Source organism: Pristiophorus japonicus, chromosome 14 (genome assembly GCF_044704955.1).
Source record: "Pristiophorus japonicus isolate sPriJap1 chromosome 14, sPriJap1.hap1, whole genome shotgun sequence".
Taxonomy (NCBI): Eukaryota; Metazoa; Chordata; class Chondrichthyes; family Pristiophoridae; genus Pristiophorus; species Pristiophorus japonicus.
The window spans coordinates 24,684,438-24,706,946 of NC_091990.1; the positions used below are offsets into that span (position 1 = coordinate 24,684,438).

General features: G+C 46.8%; 1 protein-coding gene across 1 annotated transcript in view; it reads left to right on the forward strand.

Moving 5' to 3' along the window:
* Positions 1-596: 596 nt before the first annotated feature.
* Positions 597-22,509, forward strand: part of LOC139279321 (prolyl endopeptidase-like) — a 33,644-nt gene continuing 11,731 nt past the window's right edge. The window contains exons 1-10 of the mRNA XM_070898443.1: positions 597-714; positions 2,205-2,279; positions 3,805-3,938; positions 4,920-5,050; positions 6,741-6,950; positions 8,464-8,585; positions 13,865-13,970; positions 18,642-18,833; positions 18,928-19,125; positions 21,436-21,539. Of these exons, the coding sequence (XP_070754544.1) occupies positions 673-714; positions 2,205-2,279; positions 3,805-3,938; positions 4,920-5,050; positions 6,741-6,950; positions 8,464-8,585; positions 13,865-13,970; positions 18,642-18,833; positions 18,928-19,125; positions 21,436-21,539 (1,314 nt within the window). The 5' untranslated portion in view covers positions 597-672. The remainder of the gene's footprint in view (positions 715-2,204; positions 2,280-3,804; positions 3,939-4,919; positions 5,051-6,740; positions 6,951-8,463; positions 8,586-13,864; positions 13,971-18,641; positions 18,834-18,927; positions 19,126-21,435; positions 21,540-22,509) is intronic.

Below are 22,509 nucleotides of genomic sequence, written 5' to 3' on the forward strand. Positions count from 1 at the left end.
TGTCCTGAGTCAGTCTCCTGCCACGAATGGCCTTCCTCGCCGAGGGCCAGTGGAAACCTTCATCCGCTCAGCAATAACCTGCAGTTATTTCGCGCTTTTTACACAGAAAATCAACACAAGCCTTTTCACAGATGTGGAATTGTTATAAATTGGACACTGAGCCAGAGAAGAAACTTCCTGGTTTGTTTGGATACAAGTATTTACCTGGGCGGGGAATAGGGCATCCTGAAGAAAGTTGCTCAATGTTCATTTATTTTCCTTTGAATATAAAGGAACGGGGAGCGTTCCTGGGTTCTACCCCTTTCGCCCGAATTCTCTCTCTGTGCTGCACCCAGCTCAGCAGTTAGCCCCAGGCAACAAAAGGACAATCGGCCTCGGAGGGATGCAAAGTCCAAACAGCTCCATCCTGATAATGAAGGTGCGCCGGATAGAGCAAGGGGCAGAGGGCTGGGTCTGTCTCTGGGGTCTGGGTAGGGTCTGGCTCTGTCCCTGTCCCTAGGTCTCTCTCTCTCTCTCTCTGTCTGGCTCTGGGTCTCTCTCTGTCTCTGGGTTCCGGGGCAGTGACAGGCAGCAGCGGGCGGGGCTAGCTTCCGAAAGGCGGCAGTATCGGGGCGGACTGGGAGGCGGAGCGGAGCCGGGAGTTCGGCGGATTCCCCAGCAGGAGCCGGCGGGATGGATCTCAGATACCCAGAGCCCGAGAGAGACCCGAGCAGGGTGAGAGGAGGAGGGGGGTGAGAGGAGGAGGGGGGAGGACCGGCCGGAGCGGGGTCTGGGGAGAATTGTGTAAAATATAAAAACGGTTCAATAATGAAAGCGAAAGATGCCGAGGGAGAGTTTCACTTTCCGTTGGCTGCCCAGTTCGAGAGGAGCAGGAAGTAAAAGCTACCAACCTAAAACTAAATCTGAAAACAAGCTGGAAACATTCAGCAGGCCAGTCAGCATCTGGGGTATAAACCACTCCTCCGACCCTGGTCTGAATGGTCCCAATCCTGAACTCCAAACCCCAATCAACACAGACAAGGGACTTGTCCAAGAGAGTCAAGTGTTCAGACTGAATAGCTCCGATGGGAAATGCACCTGTGTCTTTGTCGGTTTCCCTAAGGTGATTTGGATTAACCTGAGGCTTTGGCTAAAACGCTTCAAACTGAATGGTGACAATAAGACAAGCGCAGGGTAAACACTGGGACAAATGGTATTCAGACTTGTTGTCCGGAGTGTGGCCAACACATGGATTGGACTTGCTGTGAAGTGGGGCAGTGACAGTGACCTTCTGACCTGTGACTATCTTGTGCCAGGTCAGGTTGAGTGACGAAATCTGCAATAATCTAACTTGATTTCATTAAGATGTAGACTTTTATAGAATTACACTATATCTACAGCACAGGAAGAGGCCAGTCGGCTCAACTAGTCTATGCTGGTGTTTATACTCCACATGAGCCTCCTCCCACTCCACTTACCTCTTCCCACCCTGCATTCGTATCATTTAAGAATGATTAAAGGATTTGATAGGGCTAAATAGAGAGAAACGATATCCTCTGGCGGGGGAGTCCGGAACAAGGGGACACAACAATAAAATTAGAGCTCGGCCATTCAAGGGTGATGTCAGGAAGCGCTTCTTCACACACAGGGTCGTGGGAATCTGGAACTCTTTCTCCCCCCACCCCCCCCAAAAAAAAAAGCTGCTGAAGGCTGGAGGTCAATTGAAAATGTCAAAACTAAGTTTGATAGATTTTTTGTTAGACAACGGTATTAAGGGTTACAGGACCAAGTCGGGTAGATGGAGTTAAGATACAGATCAGCCATGATCTAACTGAATGTGGAACTGGTTAGATGGGCTGAATGGCCTCCTCTTGTTCCTCTGTTTTTTCCTTCGACCTCTTGTATGCATCAAGCCTCCCCTTAAAGGCATCAACACTATTTGCTTTAACTACTCATTGTTACAGTGAGTTCCACATTCTCACCACTCTCCATTAAAAGAAACGTCTTTATTTGATCTTATATTTATGCCCCCTTGTTCTGGACTCGACCACTACTGGAAATGGGTTCTCTGTATCCACCCTATCGATTGAACCCCTTCATCATTTTAAAGCCCTCTATCAGGTCTCCTCTTTAGTCTTCTCTGTTGACATCTTATCCCAGCTGGCGTGTTGAATGTTTTATGTAAGGATATAAATGACCAAGAACCCTATTCCTGATTGTTGCAGGTGGATGATTACCATGGGATTAAAGTACCGGACCCCTATGCCTGGCTTGAGGATCCCAACAGTGAGCAGACCAAGGTGAGAGATTACCCAGCGACTTCCAATAGTCCTATACCCACACTCTCTTGGATGTCTCTATTCTATCAATCCTACAGGTGGCACTTGCATAATTTGGGCCCAAGTTTCGGATCGAGTTGCTCCTATTTTTTTGGAGCAACTAGTTTAGTATGGCGTATCTTAGAAATCGCAATTCTCGGCATTTAGTTTGCTCCAGTTCTAGTTAATTAGAATAGTTTCATTTTAGTACAATTTCTTTTTCAAAAGGGGGCATTACCAGCCACTTACGCCTGTTTTGCAAGTTTAGGCAGTGAAAACTTACTCCAAACAAACTTAGAACGGAGTAAGTGTAGATTTTTGTACGCTCAGAAAAACCTTGCCTACATTTTATAAATTAGGCGCAGGGAATGAGATATGGGGGGGTGGAAGTGAAGTTAGGGGATTTTGCAAAGCATTAAACACTTCACTTTTACCAATAAAGAGCTATCATCCATAATAAATGATAAATAAATCAATAAATCAACCAATAAATAAATCAATCAAAAAAAATTAATAAAAAATAATAATAACAAATCAATTAATAAATAAAAAATTTAAAGTTTCTACTCACCTACTGCAGCACAGGGGGCTCTCCAACAGCCTGCTAAAGAGCTGGTCAGATGGGCCACGCTGCTGACGAGGAGCTTGGGCGGGCCCTGCCGCTGAAGGTGTTTGGGCAGGGCCTGCCACAGAGGAAGAGTTTGGGCGGGGCCTGCCACCAAAGAGCTGCTGGTCGGGTGGGCACCACCGCCGAGGAGGTAAGGGCAGGTAGGCCACTCGGCCCAGGATAGGGGCGCCATCCCTTCGGCCAGGGATAGGGTCGCCTCGAGACAGGACGCACTGGGAGGGCCAGGAGCTACTGCACACGCATGCACACTGCTGCCGGCACACTTTTTGGCACAGGGCTGTAGCTCCACCCCCAGCTGCTTGTGTTGCGCTGCATTGACTGTGAAATAGGCCTGCTGGACTCGGAGAATCGCGAGGTAAGTTTTAGGTGCCTTTTTTTTCTAAAAAATAGGCGGGCCTCTTGGAATGCGCCGTTCTGGGAGGACGTCCGAAACTTGGGCCCATTGTATGTAGAGGTGCGTAAAGTGTATGTGGTGTGTAGAGTATATGTGGTGTGTATTGTATATATGGTGTGTGGAATATTACATTACATAGGATATACAACACACAAACAGGCCATTCAGCCCAACCAGTCCATATCAACGTTTATGTTCCACTCGAGCCCCCTCCCGTCTTTCCTCATCTAACTGTATCAGCATAACCCGCTATTCCCTGCGCCCTCATATGCTTATTTAGCTTCCCCTTAAATGCATCAAAACTATTCACTTCAACCACTCCCTGAGGTAGCGTACTCTCAGGCTAGATACAGAGGCTGGTTAAATACCTCTACACTGGCCCAACATTGTGCCTCAATGCAACCTCAAGTGCCTTTTCATTTCTCGTACCAGTTCGAGGAGAAGGTGAATCTTGTTTTTGTAATCCACTCTACTCTACTTTTCAGGCATTTGTTGAAGACCAGAACAAGCTGACGATGCCTTTCCTGGAAAAGTGTAGAATCAGGAACAGACTCAAGGAGCGGATGACCGAACTGTATGACTACCCCAAGTATAGCTGCCCGTGCAGGAAAGGGAAACGGTGAGTGTTGTACCAGGTGTGTCCTCACTCTTTGGGGCGATTTCATTGGCAGCGTTCTGCTTTGTTGGTCGCACTGAGGACCGTTTGTAAGGCTGGAGCTCCTTCACTATGGGCTACGGTAGTACAGTGGTTATGTTATTGGACTAGTAATCCAGTGGGTGAGTTCACATCCCACCATGGGCAGTTTGAAAATTTGAATTCAGTTTGAAAATTCTCAAAATGTAAAAGTGAGCCATGATGGTGTTGTCATTTAAAAACCCAACTGGTTTGTTAATGCCCTTTAGGGAAGGTAATCTGCCATCCTTCCCCTGTCTGGGCCTATACGTGACTTCAGTCCCACACCAATGTGGTTGACCCTTAACTACCCACTGAATTGTCCTAGTGAGACACTCCATTGTATCACACTGCTACAAATGGCTGCAATGGTTCAAGGAGAAGGTCTACTACCATCTTAGTAGGACAACTAGTGATGGATAATAATTGCCGGCCTTCCCAGCGATATCCACATCCTGAGAAGCAATTTAAAAAGAAAGACATCTAAAGGCATAGTCGGTTGGTGGGTTACTGATACCAGTTTCCATGCTCTCTGAAGAAACTGAAAATTGCCTGTTGTATTCCTCCCTCAGTACTGCACTGGGAGTGTCAGCCTAGATTTTGTGCTCAGGTCTGTGGAGTGGGACTTGAAGCCGCGACCTTCTGACTCAGAAGCGAGAGTGCTACCCACTCAGCCATGGCTGGCACTTAAGATGATGTGAGGACAGAAGTGGGCTCAGCTGAGATGACCTACGTGGCCAAATAGCTTGTCAATAGCTGTCGAGGTTTGTACCTGACGAATGAACCTAGTGACTGGGTTCAGTAAGAGACACGGTCTTCAGAAGGGATGGGGAGGAAGCTGGCAGAAGCAAAGAAGGAAGATTAACAGCTAAGGGTGTTCTGAAGATGTCACCAAGCCTGGTTGAGTGTCGATCTCCTGTTTTTCAGGTATTTTTACTTCCATAACTCTGGGCTACAGAACCAGTACGTGTTGTACGTCCAAGATTCCCTCCACGGAGAGGCCCGGGCCTTCCTGGATCCCAACAAGCTGTCCGAGGATGGGACCGTTGCCTTGAAAAGTAGGTTGTCCACTAAGGGTGAAGTCTCATTCCTATAGCTGAATGTTACGCTCCATCAGGGGGCAGGAGATCAGTTTGTAAATCAAATTTAAGTTTTTCTGTGCATTGTTTAATACTGGAGGGATGTGGGGGGAATTTAACTGCGATTTTAGAAGGTGCTGTGTTAAGAATATCTTACCTTGGTCAGTCCTCCATCTGGAGTACAGATTTCAGTTCTGGCCAGTGCACCTCAGGAAACACATATTGGTCTTGGAGGGGCTGCAGCACGGATTCACCAGAATGATACTGGGGTGAAAAGAGTTAAATTATGCATAAACTTGGCTTGTACATCTTTGAGTTTAGAAGATTGGGGGTAATCTGATAAATTGTTTAAAATGATAAAGGGATTCGATAGGGTAGATACAGGCAAACTATTTCCTCTGGTGGTTGAATCCAGAACAAGGGGTCACAATCTTAAAATTAAAACTAGGTCGTTCCGGAGTGAAATCAGGGAGCACTCTTTCACACAAAGGCTTGTGGAAATCTGAAACACTCTCCCTTGAAAAGGCTGGGGGTCAATTGGAGCTTTCAAGGCTGAGTGATCGAGTTTTGTTGAGTAAGGGTATCGAGGGAGATGGAGAAAAGGCGGGTAAATGGGGTTGTGGTGCAGATCAGCCATGATCTAATTGAATCGAGGGGCTGAATGGCCTCCTCCTGTTCGCAGCTGATGTTGATTGGAAATTTGAAGGGGTAGAGCTCCGAGGAATCTACGATTCATGCCGGCAGCACATGAGGCCTTTGTCTGCTTCACACAGCCTTTCAAAATCTATCGCTCTGTGGGGTATAAATTCACCTTGTGCGGTTGTACAAAATTCCCATTGATTCAATAGAAAGGGAAATCAATCGAGGTGGAAAATGGGCTGTGAATTCACTGTTACACATTTTACACTATCGGCCAACACCAATTTATATCCCAGTGTGTCTGTTGAAAGTTAGTAAACTGTTTTTTTAATTATAACTATCCAGTATATTTTATTTTATAGAATCATCATATATTAGAGCAGGGAAGGTTAAGGGGAGACCTGGTGGAGGTATTCAAAATTATGAGGGGTTTTAATAGAGCAAGTGGGGAGCAACAGTTTCCTCTGGCAAGTGGGTCAGTAACCAGAGGTCATGGATTTAAAATAATTGGTAAATGAACAAGAGGGGAAATAAGGAGAAATTCCTTCACACAGAGGGCTGATAAGATCTGGAGCACACTATCTGAGAGGGTAGTGGAAGCAGATTCCAGAGGAATTTCAAAAGGCAGTTGGACATGTATTTGAAGAGGACCAATTTGCAGGGTTATGAGGAAAAAGCTGGGGAGTGGGACTACATTGGACAACTCTTTCAAAGAGCCAGCACTGGCTATTAAAATTGAGATTGATAGAATTTTGTTAGGCAACATTAATATACGGTTCAGCAATGATCTAATTGAATGGTGGAACAGGCTCGAAGGGTTGAATGGCCTATTGTTATGGCTTATGCCAGGCTGCCTGTTGGCGGCCCGGCCGATCCCGGGGGCATAATTGTCAGACCAACAACGCAATCGGCCAACAGAAAAATCTGGTTGGCCCAGGGAGATAGGTCAATTCCCCAGCCTCCTGGTAGTATTGAGGCCAACCAACAACAGGCCTGCCCTGACTTCTGACCTCTCGTTTTGTTTGCCTAGTACTGGCGTTCTCCGATGACAATGAGTACTTGGCATACGGACTCAGCAAAAGTGGCTCCGACTGGGTCACAATCAAAATCCTGAAGGTCGAGGGTCCCGAAGAACTGCCGGACACTCTGGAAAAGGTGAAGTTCAGCTGCCTATCCTGGACTCACGACGGGAAAGGCGTCTTCTATAACCGCTACCCAGAGCAAGAGGGAAGCATGGATGGTACGTGGCAGGGTTGGGGTTGCTGAGATAAATGTGCGTTGGTTACACTGTGAGGCTGTGGTACCCTGTACAACAAACAACAACAACTTGTATTCATATAGCACCTTTAACGTAGTATAACATCCCAAGGCGCTTCACAAGAGCGATTATCAAACAATAAACTTGACACCGAGACATAGAGAGATATTGGGACAGGTGGCCAAAAGTTTGTCAAAGAAAGAAATAATTACATTTATATAGCGCAGTTCACGACCTCCGGACGTCCCAAAGCGCTTTACAGCTGATGAAGTACTTTTTGAGGTGTAGTCACTGTTGTGATGTGGGAAACGTGGCAGCCAATTTGTGCACAGCAAGCTCCCACAAACAGCAATGTGACAATGACCAGATAATCTGGGGTTTTTAGATGTTGGTTAAGGGATAAGTATTGGCCAGGACACCACTGCTCTTCTTCAAAATAGTGCCATGTGATCTTTTACAACCATCTGAGAGGGCAGATGGGGCCTTTGTTTAACATCTCATCCAAAAGATGGCACCTCTGACTAAGTAGCACTCCCTCAGTACTGCACTGGGAATGTCAGCCTGGATTTTGTGCTAACGTCCCTGGATTAAAGGAGCGACTTAAAGGAGGAGAGAGAAGTAGAGAGGTTTGACCAAACTTTTAGTCTCCTGTCCTAATATCTCTTTATGTGGCTCAATGTTAAATTTTGTTTAATAATCACATTGTAAAGCACCTTGGGACATTTTTACTGCATTAAAGGGGCTATATAAATGCAAGTTGTTGTTGCTGTAAGGATCGAATCAGGCTTGGTCGTGATGCTTGTCACAGTTGAATAATCTGTTGATCCTGACTGCGCAACAACAACAACAAATTGCATATAGCGCCTTTCACATTGAAACATAACCCTCATGAAAAATGGCTGTTCGGCATCTTCAGGATGAGTCGTTAAACCGAGGCCCCGTCTGCTCTCTCAGGTGGACGCAAAAGATTCCATGGCACTATTTTGAAGAAGAGCAGGGAAATTCACCCCAGTGTCCTGGTCAATATTTATCCCTCAACCAGCATCACTAAAAACAGGTTATCTGGTCATTATTACATTACTGTTTGTGGGATCTTGCTGTGCACACATTGCTGCTGCATTTCCCACATTACAACAGTGACTACACTTCAGAAAAGTACTTTGTTGGCTGTAAAGCGCTTTGGGACGTCCTGAGGTTATGAAAGGTGCTATATAAATGCAAGTCTTTTTTTAATATCCTTGTCAGTTATTTCATTAATTCTATTAATTCTTCATAAAATGGCTCCAATGGCGTTTCTGCGCCCCCTCTTCTCTTTACTTTCAATCTTTGTACATCTTCCAGCCCAATTGTTTTTGCTTTCACTCTGATTTATTTTTTCTTCCCATCAGCCAACACATTTCTCTTTCCTAAAGAAACTTTCTTTAACGAACCTCGGACTCTACTGGTGTTTTAGTTACCTTCGATGCGTGACTTACTGATGATCCATCTTTTCCAGGTACTGAAACCACATCCAGCCTCCACCAGAAACTCTACTACCATGTGCTCGGCACCGACCAATCAGAGGACATCCTGTGCGCAGAGTTCCCAGATAATCCCAAATGGATGAGTGGAGCCCAGGTAATTTATTAATGTCCGCAGTGTGGCAGCTGGCTCAGTGGTGGTAGCACTCTCTCTCTCGCCTCTGAGTCAGAAGGCCGTGGGTTCGAGCCCCACTCTAGAAATTCTAGTCCATAATCCAGGCTGATGCTATCAGTGTAGTGCTGAGAGAGTGCTGCACTGCTAGAGCTGCTGTCTTTTGGATGAAATGTTAAACTGAGGCCGCGTCTGCTCTCTCAGGTGAAAGTAAATGATTCCATGGTGCTATTTTGAAGAGACCAGCCTTTTCTGGTGACTATTCAACATCCCCGTAACTAAGGGATTAGCTGGTCATTCACATCATTTACTGTGTGTGGGACCTTGCTATTTAGCTGCATTTTGAAAAGTAATTCATTGGTGATGAACTGCTTTGAGGTCACAAATTGATGTGTTCAGGCATTATATGAAGGCAATTTGTTTATATTTTATATTGTCACTGCTAGGGGCCATAAATATAAGATAGTCACGAATAAATCCAATACAGAATTCAGGAGAAACTTCTTTACTCAGAGTGGTGAGAATGTGGGACTCACTACTACATAAAGTGGTTGAGGAGACTAGCATAGATGCATTTAAGGGGAAGATAAATAAGCACATGAGGGAGAAAGGAATAGAAGGTTATGTTGCTAGGGTTACATGAAGTAGGGCGGGAGGAGGCTCGTGTGGAGCATGAACACCGGCATTGACCAGTTGGGCTGAATGGCCTGTTTTGGTGCTGTACATTCGATGTAATTCATTTACCTAATTTGCTGGTTGAGGGATCTTGCTGTGAACAATTTGACTACCACTTTTTCTTACATAACAACAGTAACTGCACTTCCAAAATAATTTATTGATTATAGACTCTCTGCTCTGGGCAGAAACACTCCTCTCCCCCACCACCCCTCTGGAGGAACCTTCAAGAAATCCTTGTTACAGGACTCTGCCCATTTTCCCTCTCTGTTGCGCCGGCACATTAGAAAGGTTTTGTTATGTCTTGAATAAAGAGTCAGGCTAGATACTGCAAGCTCAAAGTAAGGTGTGACCATAGCCCTTTATTACAGATCTCAGAGTGCCTCTCCAGCCTGTGAGGCCTCCTTATATACAGGTGCTCCCAAGGTATTGTGGGATCCCTTGGGACTCCAGGGGATAAGCCCTCTAGTGGTTAGACATGGTATTTACAGGTTTACATACAGAACAACACCCCGCCCCCCTGCTCAAAGTCAATAGTGTAACTATTTACAATGTGAGTCGATCTGGGGCCTTCCTTTCCCTGGTTGATCATCCAGTGCAAATGCTGGTTTTGGTGACTCATTTGTTGGGCCCTTGCTGGGCTGTTGGGGTGGTGAGTCCTGCTGGGCTGCTGCGGGTGATGAGTTCTGCTTCGTGGTCAACCGCCGGGTCGGTTGCCACTTGTGTGTGTATTGGAGGGTCGAAAAGGGTAGAGTATTGTGGGTTGTTCTGGATAGTCTGTAAATCTGAGTTTGGTTTGGTCCAAGTGTTTCCTGCAGGTGAGTCCATTTGAGAGTTTGACCACAAAACCCTACTCCCCTCTTTGGCCAAAACAGTGCCAGGATGCCACTTGGGACCTTGTCCATAGTTCAACACAAATACAGGATCATTTATCTCAATTTCGCGTGACACATTTGCGCGATTATGATATGTATTCTGTTGAAGCCGCCTGCTCTCTACCTATTCGTGTAGATCAGGGTGGACTACCGAGAGCCTTGTCTTAAGTGCCCTTTTCATGAGCAGTTCAGCGGGAGGAACCCCAGTGAGTGAGTGGGTTCTTGTGCGGTAACTAAGCAGGACTTGGGATAAGTGAGTCTGCAGTGAGCCTTCCGTTACCCGTTTCAAGCTCTGCTTGATTGTTTGAACTGCTCATTCTGCCTGACCATTGGACGCTGGTTTAAACAGGGCAGATGTGAGATGTTTGATCCCATTACGGGTCATGAACTCCTTGAACTTGGCACTGGTAAAGCACGGCCCATTGTCACTTACAAGGACATCAGGCAGGCCATGCATGGCAATCATGGTCCGTAGGATTTCAATGGTGGCAGCGGACGTGCTTGCCGATATTATCACACATTCAATCCATTTGGAGTACGCATCTACAACCACTAAGAGCATTTTTCCCAAGAATGGGCCTGCATAGTCAACATCGACCCTAGACCACGGTTTGGAGGGCCAGGACCATAAACTTAGTGGCGCCTCCCTGGGTGCATTGCTTAACTGGGAACATGTATTACATCTGTGCACACAGAACTCTAAGCCTGCATCGATACCGGGCCACCACATGTGGGATCTGGCTATCGCTTTCATCATTACGATGCCTGGGTGGGTGCTGTGAAGATCACTAATGAAGATGTCCCTGCCCTTTTTTGGCACCACTGCCCGATTATCCCATAGGAGGCAGTCTGCCTGTTTAGACATTTCATCTTTGCGCCGCTGGTATGGTTTTATTTCTTCCTGAATCTCTAACGAAACATTAGACCAACTCCCATGGAGCACATTTTTTACTAAGGATAGTAAGGGGTCCTGGCTCGTCCAGGTTCTAATCTGTCGGGCGGTAACAGGTGATTGCTCACTCTCGAATGCTTCCATTACCATAACTACATCTGCGGGCTGTGCCATCTCCACCCCTGTGGTGGGCAATGGCAGCCTACTGAGAGCACCGGTACAGTTTTCTGTGCCTGGCCTGTGGCGGATGGCGTCGTTGTATGCGGACAACGTGAGCACCCGTTTCTGGATGCAGGCCGATGCATTCGTATTTATCCCCTTACTTTCAGAAAAGAGGGATATAAGCTGCTTATGGTCGGTTTTCAATTCAAATTTAAGCCCAAACAGATATTGATGCATTTTCTTTACCCCGTAAACACACACTAATGCTTCTTTTTCGATCATGCTGTAGACCCTCTCAGCCTTAGACAGACTTCTGGATGCATCAGCAACTGGTTGCAATTTCCCAAATTCACTAGCTTGTTGCAATACACACCCGACCCCATACGACGACGCATCACATGCTAGTACCAAACGTTTACATGGATCATACAACACAAGCAATTTGTTTTAACATAACCGCTTCCTAGCTTTCTCAAAGGCATTTTCTTGGCTTTTACCCCCATACCCATTCATCTCCTTTATGCAGTAAAAAGTGCTGGGGTTCTAACAATGTGCTAAGACCCGGTAAGAAGTTACCAAAATAGTTCAGGAGTCCTAGAAATGACCGTAGCTCCGTCACATTCTGTGGTCTCGGTGCGTTTTTGATTGCCTCCGTCTTTGAATCGGTGGGCCTGATGCCGTCTGCCGCGATTCTTCTCCCCAGGAACTCCACTTCAGGTGCCAGGAAACTCACTTCGTGTGTTTTAGCCTGAGCCCCACATGATTAAGCCGACTAAGAACATCCTCCAGGTTCTGCAGGTGCTCGACGGTGTCCCGACCTGTAACCAAGACGTCGTCCTAGAAGACTACGGTGTACAGGACCGACTTCAGCAAGCTTTCCATGTTCCTCTGGAATATCGCCGCTGCCGATCAAATCCCAAACGGGCATCTGTTGTAAATGAAGAGACCTTTGTGCACATTGATGTAGGTGAGGCCTTTCGATGTCTCCAGCTCCTGCGTCATGTAGGCCGAGGTCAAGTCCAGCTTCGTGAACATTTTCCCCCCGCCACCGTCGCAAATAGGTCATCTGCCTTTGGTAGAGAGTATTGATCCTGCAGTGAGGAACGATTGATAGTTACTTTGTAATCACCACTGATTCTGACGGTGCTGTCTCCCTTGAGGACTGGAACAATCGGACTGGCCCACTCATTGAATTCGATCGGCGAAATGATGCCTTCTCGTTACAGCCTGTCCAGCTCGATCTCCACCCTCTCTCTCAATATGTAAGGTACGGCTCTCGCCTTGTGATGGATGGGTCGCGCCCCTGGAATCAAATTAATCTGCACTTTTGCTCCTTGGAATTTCCTGATGCCTGGTTCAAACAGCGAGGGGAACTTGCTTAGGACCTGGGTGCATGAGGTGTCGTCGACTGACGAAAGCGCTTGGACGTCGTCCCAGTTCCAGCGTATCTTTCCCAGCCAGCTCCTGCCGAACAGTGTGGGGCCATCGCCCGCTAGCACCCAGAGTGGTAACTCGTGCACCGCTCCATCGTAGGAGACCTTTACAGTAACACTGCCGATTACGGGAATCAGTTCCTTTGTGTATGTTCTCAGTTTAGTACGGAAGGCCTTGAAGCCTTGCTGCATCACAATTTATCGAAAGTCGTTTTGCTCATTATGGACTGGCTTGTGCCTGTGTCCAACTCCATGGACAGGAGGAGTCCATTTAATTTAACCTTCAGCATTATCGGGGGACACTTTGTGGTAAATATGCGCACCCCATATACTTCTGCACCCCATATACTATCTGAGGCTCTGATTCGTCGTGATCTGTCCTCCTCTGCAACATGTTGGTTTGCAGGATTAGCAGGGTTTGCAGCTCGCCTGCACATACATTGGAGGTGTCCCATTGTTCCACAGCCCTTGCAAACGTATCCTTTGAAGCGGCATGAATGGAAACAATGATCACTCCCGCAGCGCCAACAAGGTGTTAATGGTCTTCTATTCACCACCCTTGATGGTAGACTCTTGAGTCATCTGCGAACGTGCAGCTGCAGGCATGTAAGTCCTACCCTGTACATTTCGATTCGAAAACAACGTTACTTTGCAGCAGTACTAGTGTGCTGAAAAATTTGTTTGGTATTGTCACTGGTGGCGATAAACGCCTGGGCTATCGCTATGGCTTTACTCAAGGTTGGGGTCTCTACAGTCAAATGTTTGTGAAGTCTTCATGGTCAATGCCAAGTACAAAGAAGTCCCTGAGCATGTGCTCCAAGTGTCCTTCAAATTCATAATGTCCTGCAAGGTGCCTTAGCTCGGCAACGTAGCTCGCCACTTCCTGGCCTTCAGACCTCTTGTACCTATAGAGCCGATACGTCGCCATCAGAACGCTTTCCTTTGGGTTTAGATGCTCCCGGACCAGTGTGCACAACTCATCGTACGACTTGTCTGTGGGTTTCGCTGGAGCAAGCAGGTTTTTCATCAGGCTGTACGTTGGTGCCCTGATTGTGGGATCCCTTGGGACTTCAGGGGATAAGCCCTCTGGTGATTAGACATGGTATTTACAGGTTTACATACATAACGGGTTTAATCTGCCTGAATGGGGGCTGCTGAAGGTTAATTATTTCCAGTTTAAACGGTTGATGACTCCAGCGGCGTTTAATTTTTTTTGTCTTCATTTAGGTTTCTGACGATGGGCGTTACGTAGGGTTGTCTATTCATGATGGTTGTCAGCCCAAGAACCAGTTCTGGTACTGCGATCTGCATCAGCTGCCAAATGGCATAATTGGTAAGTACCTGCTACTGGCCAAGCTGAAAGAACTTGTTACAATGCTACCTCAGAGATGGAAAATCAGCTGATGCAGTAAAACCCTTTCTACATTCACATCGACTTCCACACTCACAATAACAACTGTTTGGGAATGTACTCAAAGTCAAAGATGAGGAAAGGCCATTGGCTCCATCCCTCTAGGACCCAACTTGCCCAGCCAGCGTCCAACAGCATGTGTGGCAGAATCCATTCAGCCCCTCAACCACTGTTACCATTCTGATATATCTCCGCTGCATCCCCTCTAAGGCCAATATATCCTTCCTGAGGTTGAGTGCCCAGAACTGAACACAGTACTCCAGATGCGGTCAGACCAAGGCTCTGTACAACTGAAGGATCACTTCCTTACTCTTGTATTCCAACCCCATTGACATAAAAGGCCAACATCCCATTAGCATTTTTGATTACTTTTTGTACTAGCTTTTAGTGATTTGTGTATATGGACATCTAAATCTATATCCTCCCCCAAAGCCCCTAATCTCTCACCATTAAGATAATTTTCAGATCCAAAGTGGATGACTTTGCATTTCCTCACAGTGAACTCCACCTGCCACAGTTTGTTCCGCTCACTGAGTCTGTCTATGTCCCTCCATTACTTTCCCCTTTAGATTATTCTCAATGCTGATCAATAACCTTTTGAGTAAAAAAAACATTCTTCCAAAGATATGTTTTAAATTTACTTCTCAATAATCTGAATTTATCTCTTATTTTACAGGCCTGACTGATCTTAAAGTAATTTTCTGGGTTCACGTTATTTTTCCCATTTAACAGTTTATAATCCTCAACGGAGGCCTCCCCTTAATCTCCTAATTCCTAGTTGCTGGATTAGAATAAGAGAAACTTTCCTCTGGTGAGGGAAGTCCAGAATAAGGGGGCATAACCCTAAAATTAGAGCGAGGCTGTTCAGGGGGTGATGTCAGGAAGCACTTCCTTCACACAAAGGGTAGGGGAAATCTGGAACTCCCTCCCCCAAAAAGCTGCCGAGGCTACGTCAATTGAGATTGATAGGTTTTTGTTAGGTAAGGGTTACGGAACCAAGACGGGTAAATGGAGTTGAGGTACAGATCAGCCATGATCTAATTGAATGGCGGAATAGGCTCGAGGGATTGAATGGCCGCCTCCTGTTCCTATATTCGTTCTCTCTGGACTGCTCAGCTGGGATTTCACCGTTCTGAAACAGGGGCGAGCAGGAGCAGAGTATAGGTCAAGGGGGTCGGCTCCCCATGTATCTGCCCAATGTCACATGTACCTCATCTCCTATAGCCACGGCCCAGATGACTTGTAGGCCGTGATTCTTACCAACGGATCCATCACAGACCCAATCCACGTCCGGACCGGGGTCAAGCTGCGACATCGCCCCAACCCTCTTCTCAATCTTACTCGCTGCCATACTTCACCTCACAGTCAACAAGCTCTCCACTGGAGTGGAACTAAACTACAGAACCAGAGGGAACGTGTTCAACCTTCGCCATCTCCAGGCCAGGACCAAGACCACCCCAACCTCTGTCGTCGAGCTATAGTACGCGGATGACGCCTGCGTCTGCGCACATACAGAGGCTGAACTCCAGGACATAGTCGATGTATTTACTGAGGTGTACGAAAGCTTTCAAAAAGCTTTTGACAAGGTCCCACACAAGAGATTAGTGTGCAAAATTAAAGCACGTGGTATTGGGGGTTATGTATTGACATGGATAGAGAACTGGTTAGTAGACGAGAAGCAAACAGTAGGAATAAACGGATCCTTTTCAGAATGGCAGGCAGTGACTAGTTGGGTACCGCAAGATTCAGTGCTGGGACCCCAGCTATTTACAATATACATTAATGATTTAGACGAAGGAATTGAATGTAATATCTCCAAGTTTGCAGATGACACTAAGCTGGGTGGCAGTGTGAGCTGTGAGGAGGATGCTAAGAGGCTGCAGAGTGACTTGGACAAGTTAGGTGAGTGGGCAAATGCATGGCAGATGCAGTATAATGTAGATAAATGTGATGTTATCCACTTTGGTGGCAAAAAGAGGAACGCAGAATATTATCTGAATGGTGACAGATTAGAAAAAAAAAGGTGCAACGAGACCTGGGTGTCATGGTACATCAGTCATTGAAAGTTGGCATGCAGGTACAGCAGGCGGTGAAGGTGGCAAATGGCATGTTGGCCTTCATAGCGAGAGGATTTGAGTATAGGAGCAGGGAGGTCGTTCTGCAGTTGTACAGGGCCTTGGTGAGGCCACACCTTGAATATTGTGTACAGTTTTGGTCTCCTAATCTGAGGAAGGACATTCTTGCTATTGAGGGAGTGCAGCAAAGGTTCACCAGACTGATTCCCGGGAGGACTAGCAGGACTGACATATGAAGAAAGACTGGATCGACTAGGCTTATATTCATTGGAATTTAGAAGAATGAAAGAGGATCTCATAGAAACATATAAAATTTTGACAGGATTGGACAGGTTAGACGCAGGAAGAATGTTCCCAATGTTGGGGAAGTCCAGAACCAGGGGTCACAATCTAAGGATAAGGGGTAAGCCATTTAGGACCGAGATGAGGAGAAACTTCTTCACTCAGAGAATCGTGAACCTGTGGAATTCTCTACCACAGAAAGTTGTTGAGGCCAGTTCGTTAGATATATTCAAAAAGGAGTTAGATGTGACCCTTACTGCTAAAGAGATCAAGGGGTATGGAGAGAAAGCAAGAATGGGATACTGAAGTTGCATGATCAGCCATGATCATATTGAATGGTGGTGCAGGCTCGAAGGGCCGAATGGCCTATTCCTGCAACTATTTTCTATGTTTCTATTTAAAGCATGGGCCTTACGCTAAACATCAGTAAGACAAAGGTCCTCCACCAGCCTGTCCTCGCCACACAGCACTGCCCCCCAATCATCAAAATCCACGGCGCGGCCCTGGACAACGTGGACCACTTCCCTTATCTCAGGAGCCTCTTATCAACAAGAGCAGGCATTGGCGACGAGATCCAACACCGCCTCCAGTGTGCTAGTGCAGCCTTCGGCCGCCTGAGGAAAAGAGTGTTTGAAGACTAGGCCCTCAAAACTGCCACCAAGCTCATGGTCTACAGGGCTGTAGTAATACCCGTCCTCCTGTATGGCTCATAAACATGGACCATGTACAGTAGATGCCTCAAGTCGCTGGAGAAATACCACCAACGATGTCTCTGCAAGATCCGACAAATCCCCTGGGAGGACAGACACACCAACGTTAGCGTCTCGACCAGTCCAACATCTCCAGCATTGAAGCCCTGACCACACTTGATCAGCTCCGCTGGGCAGGCCACATAGTTTGCATGTCAGACACGAGACTCCCAAAGCAAGCACTCCTTCACAGCAAACGAGCCAAAGGTGGGCAGCAGAAACGTTACAAGGACAGCCTCAAAGGCTCACTGATAAAGTGCAACATCCCCACTGACACCTGGGAGTCCCTGGCCAAAGACCGCCCTAAGTGGAGGAAGTGCATCCGGGAGGGCGCTAAGCACCTCGAGTCTCGTCGCTGAGAGCGTGCAGAAATCAAGCGCAGGCAGCAGAAAGAGCGTGCGGCAAACCAGTCCCACCCACCCCTTCCCTCAATGACTATCTGTCCCACCTGTGACAGAGTCTGTGGCTCTCGTATTGGACTGTACAGCCACCTAAGAACTCATGTTAAGAGTGGAAGCAAGTCTTCCTCGATTCCGAGGGACTGCCTATGATGATGATGATGATGATATCCGCCCAATGTCACGTGTACTTGATCTCCTAAAGTTAGGGCCCAACAGCTTCCCAAAAATGGGTGTACTTCTCGTCATTTGCACCAGCCTGTCGGTTTGATGCCGTTACCCCATGTCAGGCCTCCAAAGTCTGGCACAGTCAAACTGCCCCCACTCCATGAGAGAGGTCGAGAAATCTGTCTAACAAATGTTTTAACAAACAGGAAGCCAGAAAATCGGCCACAGTCAGGGACTTTGTGGCGACAGGAACATAGGAACAGGAGTAGGCCTTTCAGCCCCTCGAACCTGTTCCACCATTCAATGAGTTCATGGCTGATCTGCATCTTAACTCCATTTGGTATGTAAAATTTGTGTCAGTACTGTAGTTTGACTCACTTCATTTATGGTTTAAGCACTCATTTCCCAATCCCCATTCCCCTTTCCCCATTAAGCCCCTTTCCCCATTAAGTCCCATTCACCCATCACCCCTGTGCTCGCTGACCTACATTGGCTCCTTGATTTTAAAATTCTCATTCTTATGTTCAATTCCCTCCCTGGCCTTATCCCTCCCTATCTCTGTAACCTCCTCCAGCCCCACAACCCTCCGAGATCTCTGCGCTCCACCAATTCTGACCTCTTGGACATCCCGATTTTCATCGCTTCACCATTGGCAGCCATGCCTTCACCTGCCTAGGCCTTACGCTCTGGAATTCCCCCTCTACCTCTGTTTCCTCCTTTAAGATGATCCCTGAAACCTACCTTACCTGTAGTAATATCTCCTCCTTTGGTTCAGTGTCAGCTTTTGTTTGATAACCACTCCTGTGAAGCACCTTGGGATGTTTTACCACATTAAAGGCGCTATATAAATGCAAGTTGTTATTGTTGTTTGCAATTTGGCCATTTTCAAGTCTTGAATAACTCTAGGCATCATTCTTACAGGCCTCCTGCCCTGGGTTAAACTGATTGACAACTTTGATGCAAAGTACACCTACATCACGAATGAAGGGTCTCTGTTCTGGTTTAGAACTAACCTTGACGCCCCTCGCTACAGAGTCCTCAACATCGACCTGGAGCAGCCAGCTCCTTCGCAATGGAAGCACCTCATTCCCCAGCACCAGAAAGATGTCTTGGGTAAGACGGGACACTTGCCTCTTTGGGGCAGTGTACATTGGTTGAAGATTTGTAACAAGAATGTCTTATCAAACCTCGCTCCTCCACATTTCAGATTGGGCAACCTGTGTCAATTATAAGTACCTGGTCCTGAATTACTTAAAGGATGTGAAGGACATCCTCCAGCTGTACGATCTCACCACCGGAACCTTTCTCAAGGACCTCCCGTTGGACGTTGGCAGCATCGCTGGATACAGCGGGCGGAAGAAAAACACAGAAATCTTCTACAGCTTCACCTCCTACCTGACACCAGGTATGATTCACAGAGAGGCTTATTGTAGACAGATACACAAATCACTAAAAGTAGTGCCATAGGTTACTAAGGCCATTAAAAAAGCAAACCAAGCACTGGGGTTCATTTCTAGAGGGATAGAATTGAAAAGCAGAGAAGTTATGTTAAACTTGCATAGACCCTTGGTTAGACCACACTTGGACTACGGTGAACAGTTCTGGTCGCCATATTATAGAAAGGATATAAAGGTACTGAAGAGGGTACGGAGAAGATTTACAAGGATGATACCAGAAATACAAGGGTATACATATCAGGAAAGGATGAACAGACTGGGTCTATTTTCTCTTGGAAAAAAAGAAGGCTGAGGGGTGACCTAACAGGGCTCTTTAAAATTATGAAAGGTTTTGATAGTGGGTACAGAAAGAATGTTTACATTTGTGGGGAAGAGCATAACTAAAGGCCATCAATATAAGTTAGTCATCAAGAAATCCAATAGGGAATTCAGAAGAAACTTCTTTACCCAAAGAATGCTGAGAATGTGGAACTCGCATTGGCGAAAGTACACAAAAATTTACTAGGATACCAGAACTGAGAGGTAACGACTATCGGGAAAGATTGAACATGCTGGTGCTCTTTTCTCTGGAAAATAGAAGACTGAGGGGTGACTTGAAAGAGGTGTTTAAGCTTCTGAAAGGGTTTGGTCGGGTAGACATAGAGAAGATGTTTCCACATGTCAGGGAGACCAAAACTAGGGGCCAAAAATATAAGATAATATACTAATAAATTCAGGAGTACTGTGAATGTAGAACTCGCTACCACAGGGAGTAGTTGAGGCAAATAGCATAGATACATTTAAGGAGAAGCTCGATAAACACAGGAAGGAGAAAGGAATAGAGTGGGATGAAGTAGGGGGGGGGAGGAGGCTTGTGTGGAGCACCGGCATAGACCAGCTGGGCCAAATGGCCAGTTTGTGTTCTGTACATTCGTTGCAATTCTACGAAGGGCAGATGATTTTGTGAGCTGGTGGAACTGTGCAAGTGTGAGGTTAAAGCAAACTCAATTAGTCAAGGGTGTGTGAAGTAAGTTGTAAGGTTGGGCAGATGCTCAGGGATGTTGCTTGACCTGTCTTCTGGGGGAAACCTTGTCGGACTTTGGGTAGAGTCTACGACGGAGCAGATTTCACACGGATGGAATGAGCTTGGTGAGCCGGCAGTGGTGCAAAGAATTGAGCTAACTTGGAGGGGCCCCTGCCCACCGATCCTGCCCTCAACCCCGCTCTAGTTTCAGCCACATCTGCTCTCCCCGCCCCCCACCGATCAGGCCAACTGGCTTCGGGCAAACATCCCTGGCGCCTGCAACTTAAAATTGCAGTTAGCGGGTTCGGGCCAGATCAGCCCCCCGCACCATTTTAATGGCCCCAAATTAAAATCCCACCTCCCCAATGAGTTTCCCAATTTCAGGCATCTTGGGCTGGATTTTGAGTCTTCCGCCCGGGAGGCAATCGAGCAGACGCTCCCCGAAAATCACGGGGGAAGAGTAACCAACACGCACCGTCTCCTCATCACTGTGGCCACGGCGATCTTCCCTCGAGCCGACAGCTGAGAGGCCGGAGCACCCCTCTGGGACAGACAGTCAGCCCATTTAAAAGACAAATCAGGGTCCTCTAACGTACATAAGACACCAGTTGCTATTTTAGCAGAGTAAAAAAACTTGCATTTCTACATCGCCTTTCACAAACTCGGGACGTCCCAAAGCACTTTACTGCCAATAAAATCCTTATGCAGTGTAGTCACTGTTGTAATGTAGGAAATGTGGCAGCCAATTTGCGCACAGCAAGCTCCCACAAACATCAGTGAGATAAATGAACAGATGATCTGTTTTAGTGATGTTGGTTGAAGGATAAATATTGGCCAGGACACCAGGAGAACTCCTCTGCTCTTCTTCGAATAGTGTCGCTGGATCTTTTACTGCCACCTGACAGGACAGACAGGGCCTCGGTTTAGCACCTCATCTGAATGGTGGTACCTCCAACAGTGCAGCACTCCCTCAGTACTGCACTGGAGTGTCAGTCGAGACTTTGCGCTCAAGTTTCTGGATTGGGACTCGAACCCACGACCTTCTGTCTCAGAGGCAAGAGTGCTGCCCACTGAGCCACTAGCCAAAAGGTAAGTCTGCGCTTATCTCTGTCGGGTTGGGAGGAGCAGGAGTTCCAGTAATGCCCACATCCTGAGAATGAATAATAATAAAACAAAAAAGAAATCGGTGATTGAGCATATCGTGAAATGAAGGCCAGGAAAACAGTTCACACTTGATTTTTGCATTCTCTGCCAGGAATCATCTACCACTGCGACCTGACCGAAGAGATTCTGGAGCCCAAGATTTTCAGGGAGGTGGCGATCAAAGAATTCAACTTCTCCGAATATCAGACAGCTCAGGTGAGACACTAATGTATGGAGATCAAGAGAAAGAACACAGGTCCCGGGAGCCTGATATAAGGGAAAAGGCTATACGTGCAAAGCAGGTCCGTCAGTATTGGGTGGGCTAAGGTACAAACTGATGGAGAGTCCCAGCTGAAAAGGCTGTTTCTCTTTCAAATGGTCACTGACTGCTGAGAATTTCCAGCTTTTTTACAAATATTGATAGGATCCAAAAGTTTGAATTGAATTTATTCACCTACGTGTTTTGACCAGTGAGCTCAGGGTCCCTGACCTCTGTAGGGAGTCCTTCGCTTCTTTACTTCATAAATACAAGTTCAGACGGAAGAAAGGACTTGCAATTTCCATAGCGCTGTTCACAACCTCAGGGCATCCCAAAGCGCTTGACAGCCCATGAAGTATTTCTTGAAGTGTACTCATTGTTGTGACTACACTTCAAATATTAGGAAAGCAAATGGTGTGTTAGTTTTTGTTACAAAGGGATTAGAGTATAAGAGTGAAGAAATCTTAATACAGGGTATTGGTGAGGCCACACCTGGAGTATTGTATATAGTCTTGGTCTCCTTACCTAAGGAAAGATATACTTGCCTTAGAGGGAATGTAACAAAGTTTCACTAGACTAGTTCCTGGGATGAGGGGATTGTCCTATGAGGAGAGATGGAGTAGACTAGGCCTATATATTCCCTAGTGTTTAGAAGAAGGAGGTGATCTAATTGAAACATATAGGGGTCGCAATTTGGTTTCTAGCAGCCCTGTTGCTGCCGGAGAGAGCCGGCTAATGAGCAGCTAATACTTACCGTGGGCGGCGACTGGGTTCCTCGGCTCATGATAAATGTAGTTGGGCGGTGGGGGTGATGCCAAGATGTACCACTGCGCACTCTACCGCCACCCACGTGGTGACATCATCGAGCATGCAAAGCCCCCTTGCCGCCACGGCTGTGAAATTAGGTGAGTACGGTGGCTTTACCGG